Source organism: Natrix helvetica (genome assembly GCF_964273705.1).
Source record: "Natrix helvetica genome assembly, chromosome: 4".
NCBI classification, from domain to species: Eukaryota; Metazoa; Chordata; class Lepidosauria; order Squamata; family Natricidae; genus Natrix; species Natrix helvetica.
In genome coordinates, this window is record NC_138550.1 from 114,895,552 (window position 1) to 114,920,747 (window position 25,196).

Genomic DNA, 25,196 nt, shown 5'->3' on the forward strand with positions numbered 1-25,196 from the left:
AATGGCAGTCCAATCTCTTCTTGAAAGCCTCCAGTGATGAAGCACCCACAACTTCCGAAGGCAACTTCTGTTCCATGGGTTGATTGTTCTCAGTGTCAGAAATGATGTGCAGTATTCCATACAATGTATAATCCTAACCCATCTTTATCTTTTATCCAGACAGCAGTGTGGTACAGTGGTTAAGAGCCTGGATTAAGATTGGGAAACTTTGTTTCTAGCCCACTGTCAACCATGCAAATTCACTGGATGACTTCAGGACAGTCTCTGGGTCTGACTCCAACCTACCAGACAGAGACCTTGTATGTAGAATTTAGAGGAGAAAATATAATGTATACCATCTTGTTCCTGGAAAACAGAAGGGATACATATATAAAATTATAGATAAACAATTACTTTCCCTCACTCTTATTCCTAATGCAATGGCATTTCTCAGCCAAGAAATAGGAATACTTATCAGTAACATTCTTAGGTATTTCTGGTTTAGAATATAATCTATCTGAGAAAAAAGGAAGAAAAAAAAACCAAGAGACTAATTAATGCTGCATTTTTTAATAGTTTTGTTCTGCAGTTTGACCACAGCTTCTTAAGAACAAGCATAAAATTTGTATTTAAAACTAACAATAGCACTTAGAGCAACATTTTCCCTTAAACGTATTGCAAGAACAGACCTTAGGTCTAGAAATTAAAACATCACCATTTACTCAGTTAGGAGGAGGCAGGTACACAACTGTTAAGTCTTTTTCTGCATATAACCACAAGTTACATTAAAATTAAATAGCAATCTGATTAGTATAAAAGGAGCTTTCCCAATCTTGTGCCTTGAAGGTATGTTCAACTACAGTTCCTGTTATCCATGCTGATCGGGAAAGCTGGAAATCTCTAGGGAAAAAAAGGCAGGAAGTTTCCAGATTGGGATTAAGTTGGGTTAAAAGGAAAGTCTCTTAAAGCAAAGCAAGAATCATGTAACTTCACAGAAACAGTTGTTGAAAAATTGCAATAAAAGCCACAACATATTTTTCCCTTTTGAAAACATTTAAAAAGCAAACTTTAAATAAAAGACTAAATATCAAGAATAGTGCTGTAGTTTATTGTCATTTAAAAAACACTCTTGAAACAAACTGAATACATACCAAGCAACCAGGGTAGATTTTTAAAAAATGAGAAATATGACCCATTGGGAAAAAGCAGCAGCCTTATTGGGTATTACATATTAGATGTGGAAATTAGCATTACTATGTAACTAAACAGTGTGCTGAAAGCAGGGCACGAAAGCAGAAAGATGCCTTTCCATAGCAGCCTCTTTAGACCATCTAAAATGCCCTTAAGAGACTTTATGGAGAGGCAACACAAGCCTTGCAGGAAGGGAAGTAAATGGAGATTGACCACCACTTTCCTACAGAAATGTTCCTCCAAAAAGTCTTTTTGTTTTGTGACAGGGAATCAATAGCTAATAGAACAGGTGTCTGTAAATACTATGACATTTTCTGAATCAAAGTTAGCTAACCTAAAGATCATTTGCTGGCAATGTGCAAATTGCTTCTGTACTAGAGATAAAGCAATGGTTCCTCGGTTGAAATATCTTTTTTGCTTGTTGGGTAATAGGCCTTGGGTGCTGTTTCCCCTGAAAAACATATGTATGTCTTTTCATTTGCCCTAAAATATGAATGACTTCTAACAATACATTCTGTCATACCTTCCACCACTGCAGCTTCACAGGCTGGCAATTTTGAAAGGAGCAGCGTCTTGTTTGGTCCTCAGGCAATACACAGCAAATGTTATTGCAATTCGCAACTTGCACCTGGCATAACATTCACACAGATGCAAGCTTTCTGTACTGTGCAAAGCATTTCCATAATGCAGGGTGAACACAAAACTGAGCAATACATCAAACCAATAAAACTTAGAATTTCATGTCCTTGTTTAATTAATATCAATTAATTAGGCATATTTTTATGAACCTAATTGCATCACATGTGCAAAAAAGAGGAACAGAACAGTCAGTTTGTAGTTGAAAACTTCTCACTACAGGGAGGGCCGTATATCAGTTAGTAACTTAGTACAGGACAGAAGTATTGTCTGAATCTATGAGGATATTAGCAAAACTCTAATGAAGGTATCTATAAAAATTAAGGTAAGCCAATATAACTTTCCCAGCCTGATCTCTTCTAGATGTATTCTACTGAAACACCCATAATTCTAACCAATTATCTAGTAAGAATAGAGTAAAAACATATTTCTAAACTGCTTTGACCATGATAATTGCCCTGTGAAGATCATCTTCAGATCAGTCTTTCCCATAAATAGTTAAGTGATTATTTCAGCTCATGGCAGTCAAACTTTACTTGTACTTGTAACTTTGATCTGCCTGAAGCTAGAAGATGGGCAAATTACTAATAGGTATTGGGGGGGGGGGGGTTAGGAATTGTAGCCTATCTATTATGACAACAGTAGAGTGTGTGTGGCATTATCTATTAATTTGTGATCCCAGATTGTAGCAGCTAGGGACTAATTTTAAAATATGAGCAGAGTAGGACAGTTCTACTGAGTTAAATCAGATTCAAAATAAGAAACCCAGTAGATTAGTAGTCTCTGTTTCAATTAAGAGGTCTCCCATTGTTGGATCATAGGATACTGAATGAGCTTCTTAAGGGGGAAAAAGACATAGAGTTGTTTTCAGTGTTAAAACCTGCTTCATTTTTCTGAAATATCTGCTTTGCCCATCAAGATAAGACCTCAAAGCAGATATTGGTAAATTTGCCCTGCCAAAGCAATCATGCTGAGATCAATATCTGCCAAATAGATCTGCCAAATAGAAGAGTGTTTTTCTGGTGTGTAATCCAGAAACTAAAACTCATCTCATTCTCCAAACGAATATCGAAGAATCCAAAATGTACTACTTAGATTCAGTAGGATAATGTTTGTAATCTTTAAGTCATCAACCAGGAAATGAGAGAACCTGAAGAGGGAAATACAGAAAAATTGTAATCCACATTCTTCAGGAGTCATTCTAATTTAAAGCATTTCAAATATCAACATGTAACATTCAGACAAACCTTTTTTAAAAAAAATCACACACAACTATAGGAAAAAGGCAGTTTTGTGCATCAAATAAAAAACACAGCAAGTACATGGAGTGGCCAATGTAGATATGTAGATATATTGTTTCAGGGATGCTATGAGTGCTGAAAGTTGTTTCAGATCCTCTGAGAGTGCACTTTTGCATTTATTGTGAACATACACTATATATGTAAAAAGATGTACACTAAATACAAACATGTACCCCTTAAAAACACCACTTTGAAAATGTTAAAAGTAGAAATGGCATCTTTTTTAAAAAATTCCTTTGTAAAATTATACACCTTATATTTTTCAGGGATGTTTTAAAGCCAGGTTCATAATGTAGTTTTTAAAAATATTGGTATTTTAAAAAATGGCTCATGAGATCTGGTCCATACTGAGATCGATAGGGAATAATAAATAATGGGTTGAATACTGGTCCAATTTTATTAAGAACAGTAAAAAATCAAACTAGTAGATACCCACAGTTAAAATTGACTTTTTAAAAAAGTGTCAATAGAAACATACTCACAAAAGTTATCCTTACAAATAAAGATTCATGTATCAATTACTGTCTATAGATCAGCTGAAAGTGGTTTGTTCCAGGCTTTCTTTTTCCCTTGTATCATTTGGATATTTTGTAATAAAATAAAAATATTTTGATTTTCCACTTTCTGAATGCATTCCATTGCAAATTCTCTTACAAAACCAACAAAAGATGCGTAAGCAGTTATCAAGTTGTAAGTCCCCTTGTGCTCAAACAGCAGAATATTTTACAATATCAAAAATGGATTCCATTTTGTTCTACCCATTGGGTAGGATATGTGCATAATATATTCATGAGCACCTAAAACATCAAAAGCAGAGGAGATAAGCAGCAAAAAAAGAGAGCAGCATTTTAAATGAGGCACAACAAAAAGGGAGCATAACGTTAGCTTGCTCGGAAGAGTCATTTGACCCCTTCAGAATCTTTACATTGACTTCAATGGGTGTTCTTGATTCAGACAGTGGGCGAGAGGGACTCTGTCTGCTGAGCAGGAGGCTCTTAAGTTATTTTAGAAACTATAAACATGCAGAATCCTTCCAACTACATCCTCATCTACATACATGCATTAATGTTTAGAATATCCCCAGAGGAACATAAGAGGCCAATTCACCAAAAGTGTGTGTGTGTGGGGGGGGAGGAGACAGAGGGAAGCACAAGAATGTCCATAAGGTCCTTAGCACATGTCACATTGTTTCCACACAATCTCACAAACTATTCAAAGCAGCCTCAAAATAACAACAAATCCCCTCCCATCCAATTACCTGGAGGCAAATCCCCTCCATTCTTACAGGGCTCACTTCCAAGTAAGAAAGTTTAAGGCTGAAGCATTTCTAACAGCCAGTCCAATCAGTGAATGCTTTGGTAGAGTTAACAAGATGCACTTAGTGATGAACTTCTCAAGTTCATCACCAAGGTGCTTTTTCAAAAGTCAACTGGACTTTGTTTTTTGCTTGAAGATGTTTCGCTTTTCATCCAAGAAGCTTTTTCTGAAGACTTTTCACTTCTCGTCCAAGAAGCTTCTCCAGAATTGAAGATGTTTCTTGGATGAGAAGCAAAATGTCTTCAAGGAAAAACCAAAATTCAGATGCCTTGGAAAAGCACCTTTGGGAGAACCATGACCTGGATGACTGAGAATCTCCAGAGACATTCTGAAGTTCATATGTGGTTTCACCTTCAATATTCCCCTTTAACTTTCCATCTGTAGCCTTCTTCAACTTGGTGGCCTCTTAATGAAGAGAAATATACTTCCCATTTTCCCTACATCCAACACTTCTGGTTGGAAGTGATTTTAGCACAAGGAGTATTTTACCACAATACAGGATTGCCACAAGACTCTCCAGAAGGCCATTTTCCTTGTGGGTATGCCAGTCTACTGTAAATTAATAATCTAGTAGATGGGCAGAGGCATCACTTACAAGGTTCACAATGCATTATAATATAAATATCATAGATATAATGCAAAGCTCATATCTCAATTATGTAGGTAAAAAAATAAGCATTATCAAATGAAGGATTGCAAGGAATACAAAATCATAAGGTAAATTTAGCAAAGCATTTAATGGAAATAAATACATCAAATTCTAGAAATGTGTTTCTGGATCGTAGAACAAAGTAAAAGTAGTAATAAAAACTTTATTAAGAAAACAAAACAAATTACTCTCAAATAGTTTAATCCTCAGGGGACAAAATGAGGACAGACAATATTTACTATTGATTTGATCCTCAGATACTGCACTTTTCATTCCCTTTGCCTTCCATTTCCCTTTCTCACCAAAGTATATGCCTAAAATATTTTTTTGCACAACAAAATGATGTATTCATTCCTTTCCAGCCTTATCACTTTTTTCAATTGGACATGCCAAGTCCTTTTAAACAGAAACATCTATGAAATTAAAGTATCCCCCCCCCCCTTCAAGCAATCTGACAGCATTCTTTCATTGAAATGATTTTGCTGATAAGCAGTTAAGATGAATATGCAATATACTTCTCTTTGTAGATTCTCCCTCTTATGTCTTTTTTCTCCCAAAGAAATATAAGTCAAAACAGCAGTGTTAATCATCAGAAAAATAGCAAAAATTACTTATTTTCAGTGACCTGATGGAAAAAGTGGTCTACTGTATTTCATTAAAACTGTTAAGGCTAATTGAAAAGGGACAAAAGATGAACAAAATAATTTCAAATATGAATTTAATTTGTGAAGTCATGGTCCTCTACAAAGGTATAGATCTTCCATTCTTTTAATGGGAATTATTTTTAATATCTCCCAGGTATTTTTGTTATATTGACTTTGTTGTTTTGACTTTAAAGTGAAATAAAACTAATTTTAATTTTTTTTAAGTGCTTCTTCTACTGCAAATTTCAAATATCTGTTAAAAATCATCTTTATCTACATATGAATTTCTTTAAGGTGGATTAAATTGTGTACTTTTTTTATAACACCCTTGATAAGGATCTTGTTTCATTTATTTTTCCATTTATTTATATCATTTATATTTATAATTTGTTCAATTTATTTTTTTACCTTAGTGGCAATTAAGATTATTTTTGAAGTTTTTTGTTTTTAAATTTTGGTGAAATACATCATAGTTGAGGAAATCAGCATTAGCCTATTCTCCAATGCATATTTTCTATTTGTTGTCACTGTTCATGGAGTACTGTAGGAAGGCAATGTCAGAAGCAGTAAAACCACTAACCTGTAAAATTAGTATATTTAAAGAGCACTGAACCCAAGTATCCATTATCCCCTAAAGAACAGCATATTTCAGAGCTTAGCAGAAGTAAAGCTAAAGAGGCTGTTCAGAGATGAAATCTGATGTTTCTTTAGATGTTAGATACTAAGGGAGCAGATTAGGAAACCTGGTATCTTGAGGATGTTTTCATAGGTCATGTCTCACGTATAATGGCAGAACACCTTAGTGAGCAAATTGTACAGTATTTAGTGACTGAAGTTCACAGAGAGTGGGAATGGAGAATTTTCTTTTTTAAAACGGAAGAATACTTTATTTGTGGATTAACTATCTGCTTTGACAAATTGACAAATGGAAAGGAGCAAAATGCACTTAACTACTGTTTTATGGTTTACCATGCAAAATATTCAATTGTGTGACATTAAGAACTGCAGAGTGCACTGTCATATCACATAAATTAATTGTGGACAAACAATGGTTTAATGAACTGAGCCTTGTTCCTCTTCTCTGTAAGATATAGAGGAATAATGTTTCAGAAGAAATATCGAGAAATATTTCAGAAGGTTCTCATACAGAAAACAAGTCATGACTTATCCTAGCTATGTCATGGACTTCCCTCAAATCTATCCAGAAGAGGAAATGCATATTTATATTGTTCCTCTTCAAACCATAGAGCACTGCACCTAGAGTCTACATCATACTCCCTTTATGCAATAGGGAATGTACACTTTTCAAAATGACAGACATGAAATTAAGAAGTTTCTTCAAGTAACAGTAATCCGATTTCTTTCTTTATCAGTTAAAGGGCACTAATTTTACCAAATTATTTTTACATCTGTACAGGTGAAACTCAAAAAATTAGAATATCGTGCAAAAGTTTGTTTATTTCAGTAATACAACTTAAAAGGTGAAACTAATATATGGGATAAGACTCATTACATGCAAAGCAAGATAGTTCAAGCCGTGATTTGTCATAATTGTGATGATTATGGCTTACAGCTCATGAAAAACCCAAATCCACCATCTCAGAAAATTAGAATATTTTGAAAAGGTGCAATATTCTAGGCTCAAAGTGTCCCACTCTAATCAGATAATTAAGCCATAACACCCGCAAAGGGTCCCTGAGCCTTTAAATGGTCTCTCAGTCTGGTTCACTAGGAATCACAATCATGAGAAAGACTGCTGACCTGACAGTTGTGCAGAAAACCATCATTGACACTCTCCATAAGGAGGGAAAGCCTCAAAAGGTAATTGCAAAAGACATTGGATGTTCCCAAAGTGCTGTATCAAAGCCCAGTAATAGAAAATTGTGTGGAAGAGAAAAGTGTGGAAGAAAAAGGTGCACAAGCAGCAAGGATGACCACAGCCTGGAGAGGATTGTCAGGAAAAGGCCATTCAAAAGTGTTAGGGTCTTTCACAAGGAGTGGACTGAGGCTGGAGTCAGTGCATCAAGAGCCACCACGCACAGACGGATCCTGGACATGGGCTTCAAATGTTGTATTCCTCTTGTCAAGCTGCTCCTGAACAACAAACATCAAAAGCATCTTACCTGGGCTAAAGAAAAACAGACCTGGTCTGTTGCTCAGTGGTCCAAAGTTCTATTTTCTGATGAGAGCAAGTTTTGCATCTTATTTGGAAACCAAGGACCCAGAGTATGGAGGAAGAATGGAGAGGCACACACTGCAAGATGCTTGAAGTCCAGTGTGAAGTTTCCACAGTCTGTGTTGATTTGGAGAACCATGTCATCTGCTGGTGTTGGTCCACTGTTCATTAAGTCCAGGGTCAACGCAGCGGTCTACCAGGAGATTTTGGAGCATTTCATGCTTCCTTCCGCAGACGAGCTTTATGAGGATGCTGACTTCATTTTCCAGCTGCCCACACTGCCAAAAGCACCAAAACCTGGTTCAATGACCGTGGGATTAATGTGCTTGATTGGCCAGCAAACTTGCCTGACCTGAGCCCCATAGAGAATCTATGGGGCATTGCCAAGAGAAAGATGAGAGATATGAGACCGAACAGTGCAGAAGAGCTGAAGGCTATTGAAGCATCCTGGTCTTCCATAACACCTCAGCAGTGCCACAGGCTGATAGCTTCCATGCCACGCCACATTGAGGCAGTAATTGCTGCAAAAGGGGCCCAAAGCATGCTTATACTTTTCAGAGGTCTGATATTGTTCTATGTACAACCTTTGTTTTATTGATTGCATGTAATATTCTAATTTTCTGAGATGGTGGATTTGGTGTTTTCATGAGCTGTAAGCCATAATCATCACAATTATGACAAATCACGGCTTAACTATCTTGCTTTGCATGTAATGAGTCTATCTCATATATTAGTTTCACCTTTTAAGTTGCATTACTGAAATAAATGAACTTTTGCATGATATTCTAATTTTTTGTTTCACCTGTACATTGAACTAGGAGATAAAGATTACATGCATACAAAGATTGAATGATATAAAACAAAAGAAAAAATCCCGAATGAAAAGACTTGAATCAAAGCGATTGAACCTACTCTAATGTATAAAGAGTCCCTGGAGAGTGAGAAAAAACTGACACAAACCAAAGAAAAGAAGTTAGACAAGAAGAGAACATATATCGCAAAGATGAAATAATGGGAATTTAACTTGAGCTGAAATAATTCATCATACTCAAAAATGTTTCTGCAGTGTAAAGCTGAATTCCCTCAAGTCATCAGGAATAAACAGGGGTTCTTAACCAGCTTTACTATTAATTAAATCCATGACTCATCTCTTGGAGAACATTACAAACCTATGTTTGAATTGACCAAGCATGAAAGGTAGCTGCAAAAAACAAAATATTAAAAATCTATTGATTTTACTGAAACATCTTGTGGAACAAGTACATTCGGCTACCCCCACAAAGGGAGGGGGTGCATTTCATTTTAAACACAAGCATTATTGAATAAGAGTTTCATATATTTCGAAGGAATATTACAGAGCAATTTTTATGTACCGCATCTCCCCTTCTCCATCCCTATTATTTTAAACAGAAATGCAATTGCTTCTTTCAAACTAATTTCATACTGCATCAGTATTGCAAGTCTAAATTCCATTTATCTGGAAAGAGAAGAAATAATGGTGTAGTGATTGATTTGTTTCAAGCTAGTACAAGGATTTTTCAGGACTTAACTATGGATATATTTCCTATAAAATGTCGTGAAAATGGGTGGTTTCTATATCAAAAATATCTGAATAGTACAATGCCCAGATTGGACTGTATTAACTATATTATGAGAGCAGGATTCACCAGAGGTGAAAGAAGTAAGAATGGAGAACAGAATTAAGCAAGAGATAAGAGACACAATGCCAGTTATAATTAGGATTAGGATGGGGCTGATTTACTTTATTTAGCAAAGCCAGAAACGCAACTTCTTTACTATCACTAAGAAAAAGCAAACAAAAACAAAGACCAAATTAATGACATTTGAGATTACATATGGGAACATGATCCTACCTATGTTGTTTGCTCAGGTTTTTTTTTTTTTGAAATGTAGGAAAAAGTGAGGAAATGCTAAAACAACACAACATTCAAAACTAGGATCTGCTGTTGCTAGGAATAGGCAATACAATTAAAGTAAGGCTTACAGCTGGAGAGGTCAGAAAATCCATACTTCCCTGTGACCCCCGCTCCTTCCAAAATATATGCTAAACTAATAAAGAAGATTTATATGTCATTTATATGCTAAACTGTCAACACCCCTCTCGTCACTTGCCAATAATTTTATTTATTAAATTTATATGCCACTCATCTTGCAGTTCGAGGCAACCCTGGGTAGCTATTAATAATGTTCTTCACACATTTCAAGATGAAAGGGTCACAAACATTGGTCTAAAGGCCAATGTTATATGGAAAGTTAGAGAGATAACTGGAGCATTCACACAGCATATACTCCAATGCTCAAAACATTAGGGATCTCCCCAATCCTCACTTGTCCCCCACCTCCCAAGATGAAGGCTTGTTGCTTTCTAGACATCTCAGATGGTAGAAACACATTCTGCATCAAAAGGTACAGAAGGCTTATAAAATGAAATAGCATTGTATTATTGTAAACGTGATCCTTCTAAAAAAGTAGTAATAATAAAAACATTGAAAAGTTGTTGAAGAGTATAATATATAATTTGTTATTTTTGTAATGAAAAAATGCCCCCCAAATAATAAAGTTTCAAGAAAGTTTACTTATAAAATGTTTACATTATTTGTTCACTAAGCTGAAGTATGAACAGAGTAATATCATCTTTAAGCTCTTCATATAAATAGTAGTATAAGTATTTAAATAAAGAGTATTCATTAATTTACAAAATAGAAAACAGAGCAAACACTGCAGTTTTATGCTGAATAGGCAGGATTTAGAGCAGAAAAAAATCCCAAGATCACCACAGTGTAATTTTGAAAAAAGCCAAAAAATATAACTGATACAGAATCATCCCACAATTTAAGAGATTATATGTATGGGCTGTGATTGCCATATATAAGAAAGGGGTATGGAGAGGTGGGGGGTATGTACCATCCCTACTTCAGAAACAATACATTAGGACCCAGGGCATTCATTTAGAATTTCTCACCTTTGTCTATTTAACACAGAATTAACACAATACCTTAGTAGCTTGCAGATTCATGCCTTTCTTTCCCCACCCCAAGTAATACTGCAAAATATGCATCCATATACTGTGTTTATTTAGATGAAGTCTACTAAATAAAAATTATTCAGTTAAATAAACATGCAAAGTTTTTCCCTTATATTTTAGTCACAAACACATTCCACAATTAAAATGTATCCGTTCCTACTACAGAAATTTCAAACTCTCACATTGCAAAAGTTAGGGATAACGGTCCTGAAAAATCTACGTCCTTGGAATTATCTCTTCTTTCCAAAATAAAGGTATCAGGGCATAGTTTTTACATTTTGTCTTTATTGTTATATATTTAGGACCTAATAGACTGACCTATCAATACAACCAAGGTTTCAACGTTAAAAAATTGCAATATAGTTTTGGTTTAGAAAACTAATGTAGAACAATATGTTATCACTGTTGTGTTCTGTTGCATACAAATACATCTCATCTCCATCTCTTGGAAATGTTTATAAATCTTTTGCCCTTGCAATCTCTCTGCTCCATGTGGTCAAATTAGCCCCTTAAGTACTTATGCTTTTAAATATGCAACACAGAAATTTCAGCCTCTTTGAGTCTCATCAGCAACAGGCTGATTTCCTTTCTATATCAGCAGTAACTCATGTTAACAAGCACTACAAACCTTTTCTGCCCAGAACTTAGGGCATAAGTATAATCAAGCACACCTTCATGACAATGTAGTTTTTAATGTTAAACAGTTTGAATGGTTTGATCCAAAGTGTTAGTTTATAAGTACAAATTGTCCACGTAATTGTCCTTTAATATCACTATCTCAGAGATTTAGATTTAAATTGCCTGCAATTGAGATTCATATTCATATTTTCTTGAATTTAATACCCACTTCTGCACCAATGTTTAGAAGGCTGCTACATGCCCTTGGCAAGATCAGTACACTTGATCAGTGAAAACTAACCAAATTTACTTCACAAATACCTTAAACCTCACATATAAAATCATTTATCTTCTTCCTTCCCCAACCTTATGATCCCTGTGCAAATTATCTGAAGTTATGGAACATAAAGCATGCAGAGAAAGAATCCAATATCTATACCTACGTTGCACAAGGATACTAATAGAGTACATCGTAAGAAGCTGAAGAATAACGTACATTGCTGTGCTTCATACACAACAAACATATTGGCTAATTCTTGGAAATGCGCATATAGGATGACAAATTGAGTTAATGAGCCTTAATTTAGAACGTTTAGGTTGTAGGCCTGTATGTGGTTACAATGTATCAAAAGAAACCACAGGACTCATTGCATAGTCATATACAAATTGCTACAAGTAATCTGAAAAAGGGAGGAAAAAAGGGGAGGAGATAAGCTTTAATTGTGTGATTTAAATGTAGTTTAAAGCCATTTATTTCTATATAACTTTTTTGGCAAGTGGAGAACTTTTGAGGTTACAGGTAGACTTCTGAGATTCTAATCAACTATGTTGTACATGATGAGGAATACTTTCTTAAGAAAGGTTTCAGAACAGATGAAATAATATTTGTTAATTAAGAGAATGCTTATATTAATTATGTTACTAATCCCTGTGTGTGCTTATTCTTTGAATACAGAGAACTTAAACTAAGATTTTTTTTATTTGATGAAAAAAAATGATAAGAATAACTAACTGGATTCTAACCTGAAAATAAATAGCAATTATTCCTGGCAAGACCCTCTATCTTAATTAAAAGATGACCTAAGTAAAAATAGTATGTTTGTATATATGCTTGTGCATTACACACATTTACAACTTATTTATAACATTTGAAATTTAGATGGTTGAAAGCTGCAAACAACTGTAATTATGTATCAAAAGAAAATTTTCATGGACTGCATTTTTCAAAAGTTGGGATTAATTATGCCTTGCATATATAGGTATAAAAATTACTAATGTATACAATTTTCAATAAACTGCTGGTTTGTCTATAAATGTTGCTCCTTTTTGAAAAAAAATGCAAAACATGAAATTAACTTTATTACAATAATTTTATCATGTAGATGTGGCTTGCATGTTACGCATTGCTAGCTCCTGGACAAGGCCAACCCATTATCAGACAGACAGACAGACAGACAGACAACCAATTTTGAAAGGGCCATAAAACGGACAATACTATTCTATTTTGACTGCCAGGTTGCAGAAAAGTATGGCATTTCCTACTGCAACAACTTTTAGTCAGCTTTTAGTAAGATAAATATTGACATAAGGAGGCTGCCATTTGATGCTCCACCTTACAAAATGTTTTCATAAGACTTATCACTACAACTGATCCGTCCATAACATTTTATCTGGATCCCAAAAGCCCAAAATACTCAATTCCAGGTTTAAGCTGACAGCATTTTCACCATTAAAAGAGACAAATCATTTTGAACTTTAAAAGCCCCGAATACTCCAAACTTATGAATCTATCTCATTTAAAATATTTGCCCAATGAAATATCATTTGAAGATGCTGCTTCTGAAGCAACACTCTAGAATTAACACATTTCTAAGCTCTCATTAATTGCTATTCTAACTCCTAAACAGACTGCTTTCATATGTATTTGAATTAAAGGTTTCAAACAACATTTCTAGAAAATATAAATATGACAGTAGTAAGAGAAGATAATACAGAGGTGCCAGGTTCAGAAAAGAGTTGGAAGGAAAAAGGGAACAAAAGAAACATCAAATCAACCTATTATTATGGCACTGTTCCAAAATGGCATTATTTAAAGCAAGTTCCAGGAATTACATTGCACAAGGAAAGTCTCGTTTCTAAAGTAAGCATCAGTTCTACATATTGCAGCCCATGTTGAATCCTAATACAAGAACTGCCCAGAGCTTTCAGCAATAACAGGACTAAAATAGTAAAACATTGGGGGGGGGGGGGGAGAAATAGAGCTTAGCAGTTCGAGGGAGTTTTCTAGTAATCTAAAAATTATGTCAGTGCTTACATTAATATTGGGTTTAACATCAAATAAAATGACTTTTTATGAAATATCATTTTGAATAAATAGTACATAAAATTCAATTTCAAGCATTTAATCATCATACCCACTTTCCATCTACATATTCAAGAGTTTCCAGTTAAGACTGACAACTTCCAAAGTCAAAAAGTAGGGTTGACTTAATTATCCATTCATACAATGAAATTTTTTAATAACTATAAACTCTATTAATATGGGTTTTGCTCTTTTGCTGTCTTGGCTAACCAAAGTTATAATTTAAAATATGTCATATATGACTATTTCATTCTGAGTTTTAGTTCAGAGAAATTTCATTTGGAAATCAGGGTTTCAAAAATAGTCAATGAATTTCAGTCTTACATTTTTAAATGGGCAACATCAAATAATATCAAAAAAATTCACATCCATTGAAAGAAACAACGTTCACCAAATACGAGAACTTGAAGATGCCAACTTGTAATGGCTGTTTCACATAAATATCACAGAGTTTTTACAGTTATCACATGACAGATATGTGAATCAGCAGAAATTACAAGGATCAGAAAAATAGCTTCTAAATCATGGCTACATAATCAGGACATAAACAAGATTCTACCCAATTACAAACACAGGATTTTATCCTTACAACAGAATTGTTGTTTGAGGATTTTTTCAAGCTAGTCATTGAGTTCAGGAGCCACTTTAAGATTTATGAAAGCTTCCAGACAGAGATGGAACTAAAACACACATCAACCACACATGCTATTTTGGCATAAAAACTCTGCATAGATCAGAAACTGAGTTCAGATTCTAGATTTCAATCTAACTTACTTCAGGTTATAGAAGTCCTCCAAAAAGAGAAAAAAAATTCTGAAAACAGAACAAAGGTATCAGTACAGTACATTATTATAGTGCCGTACTTGTTAGACTATTTCAATTAGGAAAATGTTGCCTATAAAAACCATAGAAAAGAGAAATTTGAAGGAAACTTGTGTGCAATTGCAATTTTGCCCAGAATATCAGAACTCTATAGATTTTTTGTTTTCTTTTTAAATTCATTTGCTCACCATATTTGAAGTGCCTGTTGTGCTTTAGCTGTGCTTTTGAATAGAAAACCATTTCGTTCAAAACTCTTTCAATTTACTAAAAACACATAATCAAGCATAAAAGCCAATAACTGAGGATTCCGAAACAAATCAAAATTGCTGGAATACTTTAGAGTCCAAGTGTAAAAACTGGAGCAGTCCTAATGTGGCATTCAAGAGGATAAGAAATTTCAATTAAGAAAAAAAATCTAAAACATTATGTGATTGCTTGCACAATAGATTTAAAATCAGTTTGATTCAGAACAACATTAACCAATTGTAAAACCTATTAATACTCTGAAGCAGTTCCTGGTAGCATTCTGCAATCAATTATTCCCACATTAACAGATAAGAAACGCAGACTGATAACAGATCACTGTCTTTAGAAAGTAAAACACAAAAAACTAATATTAAACAACTTAATTATAATTTAACAGCAGAATCCGTGTTGTACTTTTAAAATCATTTATTGTATGATGTAAGTAAGGCTATATGACTGAATATATTATGGACTACACTGAAGATAAAAATTTGCAAAAGCTTTAAGTACTACTGACACTGAATTGTGTAAAAAAAAAGGGTGACAAGCAGTTAAGATATAGCTGTAATTACAAAAAAAAAGTAAATGTGGCATTTAATCTGTTCTAGTGAAACAAATGGCTTATAGCTAAAAATCACCTAGAGAAGGTGCTTCTGTATTTTCACATTTGCTTTCTTCCATCTACAAAATTTCTAAGACAATTTGCTGATACCCTATTTGAATGCAAAATTATTGCAAACAGTAACATGTTAAAACGTCTTCTATCAGTTATGTAGAATGATAAGAAACCTATTTAAATCTGTATGCCCCAAAATGGGGATCATCAACAGAGGCCTGGGCAAAGTCCTGGGGGTTAATAATGAAAAGGTGAAAAGACACCTTATAGAAGAACCTTATAGGTAAAACAGTTCCCTCATAGGTATTTAAAACATGAAAGATAGTGCAAATTTAACACACTAGTATCACAACACAAATTAATTCCTTGTATTCATTTAGGGTTTTTTTCCTTTAAAAAATTGGCACACAACATAAATGTGGAAACAGGAAAAAAAGAAATCATATATTCTGGGAGAAGGGGGGAGAAAGCAAACTGGCCAATTTTGCCCCCATTTATCTTTCTTACTCTCCTCTTTCAGCCTTTAACTTACTATAAAACAGGCCAATCGAGGCATGTTTTTGTGCCTGTTACTTCTTAAAATTAAATAATTCAAATATGTTATTAAAAAAATAATATATATTTTAAAAAAACACTGCTCATGGCCAAACTGAATGGAAGGTTGCAATTATTTCAAAACAATTTTCATGCTATTCCCCTTAAAGGAATCGGAAATAAAGAACAGCTTTGTACGTTTGGTTTTGACTAAATTGTGTCACATGAAACTTTTAACAACATTGTGCACAGGGGCATAGAAGCTTCCCTTATGCTCCTGTTTGATTCTCCTGTCTCTCTTCAAGTGCACATGGAAAAAGAAACTAGACAAAGTTTCCTGGTTTCCTGTCTTTGCTTTCAATAGGGACTATTGTGCTCTCTGAATTGTTCTGCTGAAACTGAAGTCTGCTCCCCCTCTGTGATGAAGAAGGCGTGTTGCTTTGCTGGTGATGGAAAAAAGAGGAACCCGGATAATGCCCCATGACCTCACTGTAAGTTGGGGGTGGTCCTTCCATCCTTCCATTACTGCTATAATTGGTTGCACTTATTCCCGAATTGCTGCTTGGTGGGCAAGGGCCCGCATTGTATACTGAAACATCTATCAAGTCGCTGTCAAATATAGTTCTGTTTGGTGGTGCCCTCACGGATTCTCTGTTAAGTTCCATCTGTTGTTCTGGATCCCGAAGCTGCAGAGTGCAGGGCCCTTGGTATGGTGGTGGCTCTTCGCCATCAGAAAGAGAGATTGTAGGAGGCAGATCAATCTCGTGCTGTACATAGGGATAAGTTGGCTGGAAGCGACTGAAATGTTCTCGCTGCAGAAAAGATGGAGCGGTAAATCTGTCCCTGGAACGTGGGGCATACATAATCTGCAATGTAAAGCAATCAGTATAGTCAAACCTAAAAAATATTCAGAAATGCACGCAAAATTTGGGTGCACAGGCACATACACACAAATACATTTTTAAAAATTCAATTTGGTGTTGAAACAATTTCAGAGGGAATTGATTGCTGTGGTTGCACATTTACCTTAGCTTCAGTTTCCCTGTGATACTACGTATATTGACAAATACTATGGAAAGTACTTGGAAGATTACACTGGAATATGCTTTCTTAAGGAGTTGTTCTGATTTTATATAATTTTGTTAAGCAGTATACGATCTCATAAGGAACCAAAGATGATTAGTGGCCTGGAGGCTAAAACATATGAAGAACAGTTGCAAGAACTGGGTATTTAATGTAAAGAAGGACTAGGGGAGACATGATAACAGTGTTCTGATATCTCAGGGGCTGCCACAAAGAAGAGGGAGTCAAACTATTCTCCAAAGCACCTGAGGGTAGGATAAGAAGCAAAGGGTGGAAACTAATTAAGGAGAGAACTAAGGAGAAATTTCCTGACAGTTAGAACCATTAATCAATGGAACAACTTGTCTCGAGGAATTGTGAATGCTCCAACACTGGAGGTTTTTAAGAAGATGTTAGATATCCATTTGTCTGAAGTGGTGTAGGGTTTCCTGCCTAAGCAGGGGGTTGGACTAGAAGACCTTCAAGGTCCCTTCCAACTCTGTTATTCTATTCTATTCTATTCTATTCTATTCTATTCTACTTTCTCTTCCTTCTATAATGCTTTTTAATTCTGAAATCTATATGCTTATAGTCAAGAGCAGCAACATAATTCCCACAATGCCACATATGACTTCTTTACTACATTGCTTTCCTCCCCTCCCCATTAGAAAATCAAATACTGAAATTTCAAAATAAGAAGGAACCCGTGGTGCTCCTTTCTGAGGCTTACCTCTGAAGGTCCTTGTCGAGAAGATGAGCTGTCAGAAGGCCACAGACACCCCTCCTAGGACACAAAGAAAAAAAAGAAAAGCTTCAGCATTTAAGAGCTACATGCTACTTACGCATTTTTACAGGTAGTCCTCAACTTACCACCCCCTGTGGTCACATGACCACATTTTGGATGCCTTGCCTGCATTTACACCCATTTGCAGCACCCTGTGCTCATGTGACCACAATTTATGACACTTTTTCTGGAAACCGGTGCTTATTTCTGCTTTCCAGAAAAAAACTGCCCCATAGTGATCAATGGATTTGCTTAATTATCATCATGTTCATTTGACTGCTGCATTAAATATCATAAAATCATGTCTGGTGACATGGGGACTTGCTTTATGACCATCATGAATTACAACTGTACCTAAACTTCAACATTCGTGCACAATTTCTACTGAAGCATACACATTTCAGACGTAATGTCATGGGGATGGCATTAAAAACGTACTGGCAGGTCATGTTTGTTACACTATTAAATGTAAGTGGAGTTGGCCCTTGTATCTTCTTAGAGTATGAACATTACTGGAATTTTCTTACTTTGTGGCATAATAGCTTGGGGCTTATTCTGTGGAGACTGTCCCAAAGATGTTTTTTCAAGAGGCAACTGGACTTTGTTTTTTCTTTGAAGATATTTCGCTTCTCATCCAATCAGCTTCTTCAGCTCTGACTGGATAGTAGGGAAGATGAAGATGAAGAAGTTTTTCGGATGAGAAGCAAAAGGTCTTCAAAAAAACCCAGAAAGGCCAGTTGCCTCTTGAAAAACATCTTGGAACAACCATGACCTGGATGACTGAGAATCTCCATAGACACTGTGGTGAGTGTGCTTTGATCTAAGGCCTATGATGCTAAATCTACCGTGTTTCCCAGAGCCTTATTTTCTTTTGACCCCTGAAATAAGCACTTGGCCTTATTTTGGGGGAGGTCTTATTATTTTTGAGGTGCAGAGGTGGCGAGCATGGACACCTCATGGTTGCTGCTGTGTTGCAATATTTTCAGGAAGGGCTTATTTTCCGGGGAGGGCTTATTTTTAGCGCATGCACTCAAAAGCCCGACTGGGCTTATTATCCAGGGAGGTCTTATTTTCAGGGAAACAGGGTATACACTTCATTTTTATTTCTTATTCAAGCTCATAACATAATTCAGTGGCAACTGACTATAAGCACTATATATTCCAATCCCCAAATAGAGTAACAAAATATAAAGTATAACATAATTTAACCAAGAAATAAGATAAAGCATCATTTAATTTGTGTGTGTGTGTATGAGAGAGAGAGAGAGAGAGAGAGAGAGACAGACACACACACACACACACACACACACAGAGACAGACACAGACAGAGAGAGATTTCATTTTTCTAACCAGTCCCTAAATACCTCCTAGAATAGCTGGATCTCAATGACTGTCCTAAATGCCATAGGATTAATGCTGATCTAATCCCTGTGGGAATGTTGCTTCACAGAAGAAGAAGAAAAGTTTCCTTTATAACCCTAGATTATAAGACTATTTTAGAACAGAGATCCCTCCCTTCCAATATGATTGGAAAGGAAATTCTGCTGTGCAATAACTTCATTAAACAATCATCATTAATGAATAATTACAACAGGTTTCAGGAGAACTGTTTGCAGCAATTCCTCTATGTATGAATTTTTTCCATGTAATGTGGAACCTACAGTGTAATTGTAGGCTTGGGCACAGTATTAAGTCATAAGGATCATGAGAATAAGATCTTCCAAAGCTTCATTGAAGATCCTGAGGACTGCCTGTTCAATGAGCTGTAGAGCATGATTAGAGAGACAAGGTAATAATATTCACTGTTTCTTCCATGCTGGGTTCAGTTCCAGTGATCTACTTTGCACATAATTTTGATATCATCTCATTTAGCATCATATACTTAAATTACACTACTCTTGCAACTTATCCCTCAAATACACATATATGCTCACAAAACACAGTGTTTTTTTAAAAAAATAGGGCTATAGATCTTTTTCCACTGCTGAGTTGAAGTGCTCTCTACTCAAAGTATTTCAATCTATAATTAGCAGTCACCACTGCTGATTCCTGTCCTGCATCTATAACCATTCTCTCAAGTCAGTACTATCATCTGACTGTCACTGAACTAAGCCCAACAGATTTTTTTGCATTTTGTGGCTGCCCTTGATTGAGGCAGAATAAAGCAAAATATATTATTTAAAACTTGTACTGCTAATCTGTCTCACTCATGAGATGAGAACAGATGGACATAATGTTTGGGAATTGTATTAAAAATGTACGGGTAGGTCATGTTTGTGAAAGTATTAAATGTAAGTGGAGTCAGCCCTTGTCTCTTCTTAAGAGTATGAACATGTTTCTGGAATTTTGTTTTTCTAAAAGTTAAGCAACTAAAAAAAGCCTAAAGAAAACAGTAAGAATGTGAGGCGGGTGACGTCAGCAATAACAAGAATTTCATATATAATATGCTGATCATCATGCAACATTTCTGATCCAGTTACAATGAAAACTCAATCTATACAAAAAAAAAATCATAGTATTTTATACTCTCATCTCTTATTTAATTTATGTCTCAGGTTTCTGTATAACTATCAAGTAGTCAGAAAATAGTCAAACTTTTTAAGCTATTTACATGTTTAAAAGATAACATAATTTTACTTTAAATAAAGGAGCTTTAATCTTTGTATTCACCACCAAGAAAGTACTGAAGCAAGTGCTTCATTCTACAGAATATCTTAACACAGCATCTTCACTTAATGTTTATTTGGCTGAAGAAACTTTGAGTTAAGACCCCATTTCCTGAATCCATAAACTTGCTACAAACTGTCAAACATTCCAACACTAATACAATTAACAAAATTACCCTCATGAAAAATGTGTACAAATAAGAGTTTGCTTCCATATACACAGCACTTTGTTAATGTACTCTCTTCATCTAGGATCTGAATCCAATTAATTATAATCAGTGGGAATAAAATTGTGGTTAATTATTATATATGTAATTATTATAAATGCAATGGTTGTTCAGTTATTGGGCTTATAACACTAGAAATACCATGAATGTCCAGTCTTTGGATACGAGGTGGGTGGCAAATAAATGTTATAAATAATGTGAAAGAGAATTCAAGTTTATATGGAGACTATTTGTAGTTCATGGTTGAAGTGAGGGGTCCTTGGTGCTCTCTGAGCTTGGTTGTTTTCTTGCAGACATTTCATTATCCAAACTAGGTAACATCCTCACTCTACTCTCTGTTGAGAGTAGGACTTGGGAAAAGCCATGTTCTCATTGGTGCTACGTGTACAATCATGCAGAATCCAGCACATTATTTTTCCCTTTGCAGGCAAAGCATTACATAGCTCTGTTGCAAATTCAAAGTGCACATTATATGTTTGTTCTAGATAAACGCTGGAAAATGTTCTAGTGATGTCTGCTTTCCTCCTAACATCAATGTTATTGCCTGTAAAAGTAAACGTGCCTTGTTTCCCTTATTAGTTAATACTCTGTGCTCTGTCTCATGTGAAACCTAATGTGCATACAAAATACAAGCCCTCCTGAAAACAGCAGGAAGCTGCTGTCATGTCAGTCAAAGCAGCAGGTGGCAAAGATCATTAAGTGTATCAGTGTGAGTTTTAGTAAAGGGGGAACATGGATAATACAAAAGAATTTGGGGATTTGGAGCCAATGGATTTTTAAATTTAACTAAATTTAGTGTAATTTAGTACAAATAAAAAACCGTTAATGCTTGGATTATGATTGGTTAAAATATTACTACTTCTGCCTAAACCACTATATAAAGTAAGTCATTCGTGAACAAAAATGAAAAGCACGATTTGGCCACCAAAATCACTAATATGAGATTTAGAAATTGATATAAGATGTTCACTAAAACAAACATATTTGCTGAAAACCATTTATTTAATAGTGAAACACAGTGACAACTGAAACATTCAACTAAACACAATTTTATAGAGTACAGAAATAAAAAATAGGTGGGAACAGACTTCCACCAATTAATTGTCCCTTATAATTAAGCGTTGGTATATAGAACGTGCCAGAATGCAGCTGCTGGGTGCAATTTGTCATTCCATGGCCAAACAAATAATCTGTGATCAAATAAGAGTTATCTCCTTCACTATTTCCTTTGGATGGAGATTTTCTTCACTCTCTACTATTCTTCAAGGTTACCCATACAGAATAATTCCTCTTCAGAATTAAAATTTCCATGTGTAACAATTTCTCAGAAATGAAGCAGGTTGTACTTCTGGCACTCTGTACAAGTCTACACTACACAGGTTTATAAATATTCATTCAACAGTTCATCTGTTAGACATATGTACATTGGACTAAAATAGAGATGAATGCCAATTTCAGATATGAGTATTTATAGGTTAAAGCTTTTGAATCACAAACAAAAATGGGCATGGTTCATCGATGGAAATTTGTATATGTCCTATCATAAAGTTTTCCTGCACCAATGAAGCACATATCCTAGCTCAGCATTAATATTTGTAAATGCTGGATTCTTTCATCAGTCTTTAAAAATGGTGTGTGTGAAAAATATATTCACTGAAATATATAAAGTTTTGTTGCATTCACCAATAAATGGTTAAGAGTATTATTTTTAATGTTATCCCTAGGTGGCAGCAAGAGATCTTCAATACTGATGCACACCAAATTACTGTGCACACCAAAACCTTTTGTCCTAGATACTGTCTAACTCTGCCTTGGGGTAGAGAAGAGACCCATTTTATTTCTTTAAAAATATTTCTTTGAAGTATATGTCCATAATGCATTAAAATGAACAAGGTATTCTAAGCACATAGTTTGAGAAAAGTTGCATTTCACATATTCAGGAAAAAATATAGAATCACATAAACACACAGAAATTAGAAATGAAAGTGAAGTGCTGAAAACATGAAAAAAAAATCTGAAAAGACTGGGAAAATATTTTTCGAAGATTAGAATTTTATGTTGTCTGTTTTCTTAAACAATCGGGATATGTATCCTTTTTTTCTGTTCAATCATGTTTGTTCCGTGGAGAACAAGTTCTTGCATTTTTCTCTGTAAGGTTTTCAGAAGTGGTTTGCCTTTGCCTCCTTGCTAGGACTGAAAGTGATTGGCCCAAGGTCACCCAGCTGGCTGTGTATAAGATGGGACTAGAGCTTGTGGTTTCCAGGTTTGTAGCCTGATACTTTAACTACTACATAAAATTGGGTCTCTTATAATGCTATATAATGGCTAAAGTTGTAACAAAAGGAATATACATTATTGCTACTTATTTATTACTACTTCTCTTTATCCCATCATCTAATGCAGTATTTCTCAACCTTGTTAAATTTATGAAGCGTGGACCTCATCTCAAAACCCAGAATTTTTCTAGTCAGCATGCTGACTGGGAAATTCTGGGAGTTGAAGTCCAAACTTCTTAAAGTTGCCAAAGTTGGGAAACTCTGATCTAATATCATGAGAACTTTGAAATTCTACTGTACAAAGCCAACAATGAATCCAAATGGACTAATAGTTTGCAACCACATAGGGCAGCTTCTTCACAAGGTGATTTATTCAAGGTGGCCTGCTATAAGCTTTTCACAGTATAGCTAGTGCTCTTGTAACAAATTATGAATTTATGGGGTAGCAGGAAAAGATGCATTTTAGCTATTCATAAACCTGATTTTCCTTTAAAAAAATACAATACAATAGCAGAGTTGGAAGGGATATGGAGGTCTTCTAGTCCAACGCCCTGCTTAGGCAGGGAACCCTATACCGTTTCAGACAGATGGCTATCCAACATCTTCTTAAAGACTTCCAGTGTTGGGGCATTCACAACTTCTGGAAGCAAGCTGTTCCACTGATTAATTGTTCTAACTGTCAGGAAATCAATGGCATGCCCTAGTTAAATCTAAGGGAACACTTTTATTTCAAATATGAATCCATTAAAAAATAAAAAAGGTTTGCATATATGTTTTCCATAGCTGAGAAGTTTGCAGTAGCCTTAAGCATTAGTCATCTGCCAAATTTTCTAAATTTAATAATATTATCTGCACTGCCATTAATTATTTATTTATTTACTTGCTTACTTATTTACTTATTTATTTATATTTTATTTCTTAACTCCCCATTTAACTTGAAGATGGGCTCTGGGAAGTATATAATTTAATCAATAAGATTAAAAGGCATAAGCAGAAATTAAAAAGGAAACAGATTTTTGGAAGTGTGCATGGATGCACACATGGTGACCCCGCTAAACTAAACATGTCATGTTTTTCTCTGCAAGGCCAGGAAAAGATGCAGGTTCTTTAAGGTCTAGCTGTCAGGCACTAGGAGCATCTGTGTCCCAATTATTATTTTCCCTCTGAAACTAGATTGCTGCAGTGGCATAAAATAAATACGCACACAGCACATGAAACCACACACAATCATTAAAATGAAAGCAGATTGTCCTTAATTTTTGAAGATTTGTTTTTTAAGGAAACAATTATGTCTGCTCAAACCTATTTTTCCTGCATCAAGATGTTTTCCAGAGGGGAAAAAACTAGCCTTTCTCTAACCTTTGCAAGAGTTTCTTAATTAATTGAAAGAGCAGTCAAAACAATGTATTTTTGCCTTTTTGTTTTATCTACTTCTGCTTTGTTTTTAAAAAACCTCTGCTTTGTTTTAAAAACCCTCTGCTTTGTTTTAAAAAAACAAAGCAGAAGTCGGTAAAACAAAAAGGCAAAGTTTTTTCTATTTCATATATGGTGTCATTTCCATTTCTGTTTTTAGCAACAGTTGACTTTTTTTTTTGTTCATTAGGCACACAGCCTCTATTCACAGAAGACAAATTTTTATTTGGGATTGAGATTAAAAAATAAAGCCTCAATTATGCATAAAACATGCTTTTCTCTCCAATTAATTAGTTCACCTATATAGGAACCTCACAGAATGCCTGTCCCAAGACTTTTGGGTCTAAGAATGACATTGCAAACAAACCCTTTTTAAAAGCTGTACAAATTGATTGATTTCAAAGACCGCAAAACTATTAACCGATCTTTGATAATCTTGGAAAATTAAATATAGTTTACTCTGGTAAGTACAGGCCAGAACTGTAAGCTAAACTGTAAAGTTAAAAAGTACATGTAAGGCATTGGCAAAACTCTTTCCATATAGCTGTCAAGGAAACAGGATCAATTCATCCATGAAGTATGAGCTAAAGATGAAATCAGTATTGCTGATTTCATCTTTACCTTCAAAGCA

The 25,196-nt window shown here is 35.0% G+C and overlaps 1 protein-coding gene across 4 annotated transcripts in view; it reads right to left on the reverse strand.

The window, feature by feature from the left end:
• Window positions 1-533: 533 nt before the first annotated feature.
• Window positions 534-25,196, reverse strand: part of LDLRAD4 (low density lipoprotein receptor class A domain containing 4) — a 301,736-nt gene continuing 277,073 nt past the window's right edge. For all 4 annotated transcript variants that reach the window (XM_081952764.1, XM_081952767.1, XM_081952766.1 and 1 more), the window contains 2 exons: window positions 17,930-17,983; window positions 534-17,003 (listed from right to left, as the gene is read on the reverse strand). In XM_081952764.1, coding sequence (XP_081808890.1) covers window positions 16,461-17,003; window positions 17,930-17,983 — 597 coding nt within the window. In that variant the 3' untranslated portion in view covers window positions 534-16,460. The remainder of the gene's footprint in view (window positions 17,004-17,929; window positions 17,984-25,196) is intronic.